The 8,102-nt window shown below is 44.7% G+C and overlaps 1 protein-coding gene across 1 annotated transcript; it reads left to right on the top strand.

Annotated features, from left to right (window-relative positions):
• Positions 1-1,178: 1,178 nt before the first annotated feature.
• Positions 1,179-7,351, top strand: LOC104115573 (uncharacterized). The gene is made up of 6 exons (XM_070175572.1): positions 1,179-2,253; positions 2,704-3,625; positions 3,755-4,543; positions 4,954-6,278; positions 6,507-6,861; positions 7,009-7,351. The coding sequence occupies exons 1-6, from the start codon at positions 1,179-1,181 to the stop codon at positions 7,349-7,351; spliced, it is 4,809 nt and encodes a 1,602-aa protein (XP_070031673.1).
• Positions 7,352-8,102: the final 751 nt, after the last annotated feature.

Here is an 8,102-nt window from a genome sequence, read left to right as displayed (position 1 = left end):
GACAAAGGCCGAAAGGGACTTGTTCAATGCTCAGGCAAGGCTGGCGAAAGGTGCGGAAGAACACGCTAGATTAGCCCACCAGTTGAAGCAGAAATATGACAAAGAAGTAGCAATTTTACAGAAAAAGCTGGTTGCCCTGGAAAATGAAATGATCAAGCAAACAAAGGATTTCAAGACAGAAAGAGAACATTGCTATGCACTGATTTACCAACTACAAGAAAGCCTGAAGCAGTTACAAGACCAAAGCAACATAGATACACAAGTGTTAGAGGCTCGGGCCCAGCAGATTGGACGTTTGCTTTAAGAAAAGGGTGTCATCAAAATGAGGATTAAAGAGATAGCTGATTATGTTGTAATGAAATGCCATGAATGTGAAGACATGACCAAGTCTATGTATTTTGCTTCTGTAATGACATTTGTCTGACAGGTGATGGTTGACCTAGACCGCCTTCAAGAAGATATTGCCCGCAGGCCCGTGCGGAGACCGGCTGATGTCCCGCAAGCCTCTGGAGTACCAGTGGAGGCTCTTATGTATTTTTGATTTCCTTTAGTAGTCTGTATTTTACTTTCTCCGAGTCTTGTTTGTCTTTGTCAAGGTTCTCTATTACTTTATTTCGAGTCTGTAGATTTTCCTTTTGCAGTCATCGCTACTTTTAGTCCTTGTAATAGAAAATCCAAAAAGATGTCTTTTATTGATGAAATAAATTATTTCGTATCTATTTCTCTAAACTACGTAATGATCTGATTCATGCGGCGTCATGATACGTAGGCAATCCCCATAGGATTCGATCATATTCTTAAAAGAAAATAGAAAAGAAAATAGAAAAGAAGAGAGAGAAAAAGAGAGAAAATGAGGGAAGAAAGAAAAGAAGGGTCGAACTAAAGAAAAGAGGAAAGAATAAGTATTAAAAGAGCGAAACATAGCAAAGGAGAGAGGGAAAATCAGGATTGGAGAATTTGGAAAAGCCGGGATGAAACATACGAGCCGTCGCAAAGCATTTAGGAACGTTAACTGCTCAGGTGCATTGTATACCCAATGTGCGATTAACTATCTATAAATTGCTTTTAAAACTGACCAAGTTTTTGTGTGCACATAGACAGGTTTTATTTTAGGTGGTTAGTTTGTTGGCATCCTGGCAAGTCACCCTTATAACACTAGATCAAAGTGCAAGGCAGTCATGACTAGCAAAGAATTGGACACGGGTGTTGTCGACCCGCCAAGGGAGATTGTAGAATCGGAGTCTGAATTGAAAGAGGAGGTCTACAGGTTGAAGCATCAAATGGCAGAAATATATCAAGCCTGGGTCAGGGGGCATCCTCCACCTTCATTCCCCGCTAACTACCCAGAAAATCCCGCTTTCATCCCACCACTGTCACAAGCCCAAGATCCCGTTACCATTGATCTTTCCCCTCAGCACGCACCAAGCTTTACCCCTTATCGCCACTACCCTGGCACCTCGTCCCAAACCTTTCATGCTCCACCAGCCAAAACAACTGCATACCCTGCTCCGATATCCGCTCCTATTTTCGTAGCCCCTCCGCGAGCTACCCTTCACAGATCTTCTAGTGAACCCGCGTTCCAAGCTCCAGATACCCAATATTATGTCCCGGAACCAACTTTCAAAGTCGCGGATCCTTATTCCCATGCCCCTCACTTTGAACCTCGTGTCGAAACTGAGAAACCATCCCGGAATGTGGAGCAGGACGAGATGTTCAGGAAAGTGAAGAGCCTAGAGCAATCTTTGAAGAACATGCAAGGGATAGGAAGCCAAGTAAGTGTGGCTTACAAGGATTTATGCTTATTTTCGGATGTTCAACTGCCCGCTGGGTTCAAGATGCCCAAGTTTGACCCGTACGATGGACATGGAGATCCCGTGGCCCATTTGAGAGGCTTCTGCAGCAATATGAGAGGCGCCGGTGGGAAAGATGAATTATTAATGGCATATTTCAGTCAGAGTCTGAGTAGGGTAGCTTTAGAGTGGTACACCCGCCAAGACACTAGCAGGTGGTACACATGGGATGACTTGGCTCAGGCCTTTGCTCGGCACTTTCAGTACAATATAGACATCGTACCGGATCGCCTATATTTGACCAAGGTAGAGAAGAGGCCCAATGAAAGCTTTAGGGAATATGGTTTCAGATGGAGAGAACAAGCTGCACGAGTCTACCCTCCAATGGAGGAAGATGAGATGGTCGAGTACTTTCTTCAAGCCCTAGAGCCCACTTACTTTGGCCATTTGATCTCAGCCATAGGTAAGTCCTTCAACGATGTGGTAAAGATGGGAGGAATGGTGGAAGAGGGACTCAAGTCAAGCAAGATCATGAGCTACTCTGCCATAAAAGCGACCACACAGGCAATTCAAAGTGGCACCGGAAGCCTGTTAGGCAAAAAGAAGAAAGAAGATGTCGCTATGTTTGTCTCTGGATCATGGCGTGGCCCAAGGGGTCCGCCTCACCAGTACACCCAAACTCGACCCCAACCTCAAGCCTACACCCAAGCTCCATATAATCCATCTCAGCACTATCTCCCGCCACAGGACCCTCGATATTCTGTCGAGCTACCCCAATACCATGTTCACCACGCACAGTCATATGCTCAACCCCCTCCTTACCCGCAATGGCGTGCTCCAACTCCACAAAATCTTTATACACCCCCACAACCATACCAAAACCCTACTGGTCCAAGTTTTCGACCAAAGCCAGATTACAGAAAAGAGAGGCAACAACGAAAAGAAACCTTCACCCCTCTTGGAGAGTCCTATACCAGTTTGTTTCAGAGGTTGAGGCAGTTGGACGTTTTGAGGCCGATTGAGCCCAAGATACCAAATCCGCCTCCAAGGAACCTTGACTATTCCCTCAGATGCGCATATTGTTCTGATGCCCCGGGGCACGACACAGAGAAGTGCTGGCATTTGAAGAGGGCGATCCAAGAGCTCATTGATACAAATCAAATTGTGGTCCAGAGCCCGGAGGCGCCAAACATCAACCAAAATCCTTTGCCGGCCCATGCAGAGACACACATGATCGAGATAGTTCATAAGGATGGGGAGCCCAAAAACTCTTCCAAGTCTGTCATGATGATCCAGGCTAGCGAGAGTAATCCAATCAAAGCTCTAGATTCTGCAAAAGCAATATCCTTGACGATTAAAGGGGTGTCGGAGAAGCCAAGCACACTCAATGTGAAGCCTTCTGTATTGGTTGTGAAAGGGCCTCTGGTTGATGTTGAAGCGAACCAGGAAAGGCAAAAAGTGATCGTGCCAGGGGTCCCGGGCAAGCCGGTCATAATCGTGGAAGGGGTTCGTGTTACCCCCGTTATCATTAAGCCAGTAACCCAGTTACCGATGGTTGACACAAAGGCCGTCCCATGGAATTACAAACAAGTGATAGTAACATACAAAGGGAAAGAAGTAGAGGAAGAAGTCAATGAAACCGGAGGACTGACTCGTTCTGGGAGATGTTTTACCCCAGAAGAACTGAGGAAAACCAAGCCATTCAAGGACGGCCACATCCCAGTAAAAAAGCCGGTCACCGAAGAAGAGGCTGAGGAATTCCTGAAAAAGATGAAAATGCAAGACTATTCCATTGTAGAACAGCTGAGGAAAACACCGGCTCAGATCTCTCTTCTGTCTTTGCTGATACATTCAGATGAACACCGCAAAGCCCTGATGAAGATTTTAAACGAGGCCCATGTTCCTGATAAGATCACGGTGAACCACTTGGAAAAGATTGCTAACAAGATTTTCGAAGCGAACAGGATCACTTTCTCAGATGATGAACTCCCTATAGAGGGTACAGAACACAATCGAGCTCTTTATCTCACAGTGAAGTGCGAGGATTTTGCTGTCTCAAGGGTACTGGTGGATAATGGTTCTAGTGTGAATATTTGCCCTCTGTCCACTTTGCAAAAGTTGAAGATTGGCACCGAAAGGATCCACATTAATAATGTATGCGTTCGAGGCTTCGATGGAGGAGGGAAAGATTTTGTCGGTGATATAATGCTAAATTTGTCAATAGGGCCGGTTGAGTTCACTATGGAGTTCCAAGTGCTAGATGTGGCTGCCTCTTATAACTTGTTGTTGGGCAGGCCCTGGATCCATACTGCCAAGGCAATCCGGTCCTCTCTGCATCAAATGGTAAAGTTCGAATGGGACAGACATGAAATAGTTGTGCACGGTGATGAGAACTTATATGCTTACAATGACACAATCGTTCCATTTATTGAAGTTGAAGATGATAAAGGGCCTTGGGTTTACCAAATGTTCGAAACAGTGTCTGTCGGGAAAATTCCCGAAGGAGAATGCATCCTAGGTTCGAAGATACCATCCGCATCTGTCATGATAGCAAATGAAATGTTGAAGAATGGGTTTCTGCCGGGCAAAGGTCTGGGTTCATCTCTGCAGGGTATTGTGCATCCGGTGTGTCCACGTGAAAGTTTTGGTACATTTGGTTTGGGATTCACACTTACAGGGAAGGACGTGAAAAAGGCTAAAAGTTTGAAAGGAAAGGCATGGTCACTTCCTAAGCCTGTTCCACATATCTCCAAGTCTTTTGTCAAGCCAGGGGTCGCAAAACGCCCAATATCAGCGGTCCCAAAACCTGTGGTCGACTTTGATGAAGAGTTGATCAAAAGGTTCCAGAGTTTGTTTGATGAGGTTAATATGGTAGAAATCGGGGAAGGTTCCAGTAATGCCGATGTGCAGCTCGTTGGGCCAAATGCGAAGCTTAGCAATTGGAAAGCTACTCCTCTCCCCGCCCGGAAGGATTTTTGGTAGTTTGCTTTGTTTTCCTTTCTGCTATCTGGGTTATTCCAGGGTTGTAATCCAGATTTTTTATTTTTGCTTGTTTTGATGTACAAACCCTCCTATCCTTTTTATTTTCAATGAAATACAATTTCCCGTTTTCCATTAATCCTGATAGCGTTTCATTTTTGTTTTTGCTTTTCTTTCTGTACAGTTCCTTTTATGTTGGTTTCAATAACATGACATGCATGAGGAATTTTCAGCCAAATCTTAAAAGCCAATCTAATTCTGAAATAACGATCCAAGAAGTAGAGGGTGATGATGAAACAGAATACGATGAAGAGGCGGCATTTGAGGAAGTCAGTAGAGAACTAAAACACTTCGAAGAAAAACCCAAGCCTAATTTGAATGAAACCGAAGCAATCAATTTAGGGGATCAAAATAATGTCAGAGAAACCAAGATAAGTGTGCATCTGGAACCGCAAATCAAGGAAGAAATAATCAAAACACTATTTGCATACAAAGATGTCTTTGCATGGTCGTATGACGACATGCCGGGCTTGAGTACTAATTTGGTAGCTTATAAATTGCCAACCGACCCTACATTCCCTCCTGTCAAGCAAAAGTTAAGAAAGTTCAAGACTGATATGAGTGTGAAGATTAAAGAAGAAATCACAAAGCAACTGGAGGCAAAGGTCATTTGGGTCACTCAGTATCCCACTTGGTTAGCTAATGTGGTACCAGTACCAAAGAAGGATGGTAAGACGAGGGTGTGTGTTGATTATCGTGATCTCAACAAGGCAAGTCCAAAGGATAACTTTCCATTGCCGAATATCCACATTCTGATTGATAATTGTGCCAAGCACGAGATCGGGTCTTTCGTGGATTGTTATGCGGGATATCATCAGATCCTGATGGACGAGGAAGACGCAGAAAAGACAGCATTCATCATGCCATGGGGGACGTATTGCTACCGGGTAATGCCATTCGGTTTAAAGAATGCTGGGGCAACTTACATGAGGGCAATGACTACTATATTTCATGACATGATACACAAGGAGATTGAGGTTTATGTAGATGATGTGATCACAAAGTCAAAGAAGCAGTCCAACCATGTTGGGGATTTGAGAAAGTTTTTCCAAAGGCTCCGCAGGTATAACCTCAAGCTCAATCCGGTGAAATGTGCATTTGGTGTCCCGTCGGGGAAACTGTTGGGATTCATAGTTAGTCGACGCGGCATCGAGTTGGATCCGTCAAAGATTAAGGCCATCCAAGAACTACCACCACCAAAGAATAAAACTGAGGTGATGAGCCTGCTCGGGAGGTTAAACTACATCAGCAGGTTTATTGCTCAACTCACGACAACTTGTGAGCCCATCTTTAAGTTACTAAAGAAGAATGATGCGGTTAAGTGGACCGATGAGTGTCAGGAAGCATTTGATAAGATCAAGAATTACCTGCTGAACCCCCCTGAGTTGGTCCTGCCAGAACCTAGGAGACCTTTAATCCTCTATTTTACAGTCACGGATAATTCTTTTGGTTGTGTGTTGGGTCAACACGACATCACGGGCAAGAAAGAGCAAGCCATTTATTACCTCAGCAAGAAGTTCACTCCTTATGAGGTTAAGTATACTCTTCTTGAAAGGACATGTTGCGCCCTGACTTGGGTGGCGCAAAAGTTGAAGCATTATCTGTCATCCTACACTACTTACCTCATTTCTCGCATGGATCCTCTAAGGTATATCTTTCAGAAGCCTATGCCCACAGGGAGGTTGGCAAAGTGGCAGATTTTACTCACAGAATTTGACATCATCTATGTGACTCGAACCGTGATGAAAGCCCAAGCCCTAGCCGATCACTTGGCCGAAAATCCGGTGGATGAAGCATATGAGCCATTGAAGACTTATTTTCCTGATGAGGAAGCGATGTATGTTGACGAGGCTGATCATGATGAAAAGCCAGGTTGGAAACTTTTCTTTGATGGAGCTGCCAATATGAAAGGTGTCGGAATAGGGGCTGTACTCATTTCTGAAACAAGGCATCACTATCCCGTAACAGCTCGACTTCAATTTTATTGCACTAACAACATGGCTGAATACGAGGCATGCATCCTGGGTTTGAGGTTAGCTATAGACATGGGAGTTCAAGAAATATTGGTTTTGGGAGACTCAGATTTGTTGGTTCACCAGATTCAGGGAGAATGGGAGACCCTTGATTTGAAGCTCATACCGTATCGACAATGTCTGCATGATCTTTGTCAACGATTCAGGTCGGTAGAATTCAGGCATATTCCCAGGATTCATAATGAGATTGCCGACGCCTTGGCCACTCTGGCGTCAATGTTACACCATCCGGATAAAATTTATGTCGACCCTCTGCATATCCAAATCCGTGATCAGCATGCCTATTGCAATGTGGTCGAGGAGGAAATCGATGGCGAGCCTTGGTTCCACGACGTTGAGGAATACATCAAATCAGGGGTATATCCGGCACATGCCACAGGCGATCAAAAGAGAACCATTCGACGTCTGGCTAGCGGATTTTTCTTAAGTGGGGGAATATTGTATAAGAGAACTCCAGATCTAGGTTTACTAAGGTGTAATAGATGCTAAACAAGCCTCGACTATCATGGCTGAAGTGCATTCCGGGGTTTGCGGGCCACATATGAGTGGGTATGTCTTGACGAAGAAGATTCTTCGAGCAGGTTATTATTGGCTCACCATGGAACGTGATTGCATCAGCTTTGTTCGCAAATGTCATCAATGCCAGGTGCACGGTGATTTGATTCATTCCCCGCCATCTGAGCTACACACAATGTCGGTGCCTTGGCCCTTTGTTGCTTGGGGCATGGATGTCATTGGACCGATTGAGCCGGCAGCGTCAAACGGGCATAGGTTTATTCTGGTGGCCATTGATTACTTTACCAAGTGGGTCGAAGCTGTAACATTCAAGTCCGTGACCAAGAAGGCAGTGGTAGATTTTGTTCATTCAAACATCATTTGCCGGTTCGGAATTCCCAAGATAATCATCACAGATAATGCTGCTAACCTCAACAGTCATTTGATGAAAGAGGTATGCCAACAGTTCAAGATTATGCATCGAAACTCCACTCCATATCGTCCTAAGGCAAACGGAGCTGTTGAGGCTGCTAACAAGAACATAAAGAAGATACTTCGTAAAATGGTGCAAGGTTCGAGGCAATGGCATGAAAAGTTACCGTTTGCTTTGCTAGGTTATCGCACTACTGTCCGCACTTCAATAGGTGCAACCCCCTATTTGCTGGTATATGGAACCGAGGCAGTGATACCTGCGGAAGTTGAGATTCCATCCCTGCGGGTCATTGTTGAAACTGAAATTGATAAT

This window comes from Nicotiana tomentosiformis, chromosome 5 (assembly GCF_000390325.3).
Source record: "Nicotiana tomentosiformis chromosome 5, ASM39032v3, whole genome shotgun sequence".
NCBI lineage: Eukaryota > Viridiplantae > Streptophyta > Magnoliopsida > Solanales > Solanaceae > Nicotiana > Nicotiana tomentosiformis.
The sequence above is the reverse complement of the archived record's forward strand: the minus strand, read 5'-3'. Positions and strand labels throughout refer to the sequence as shown.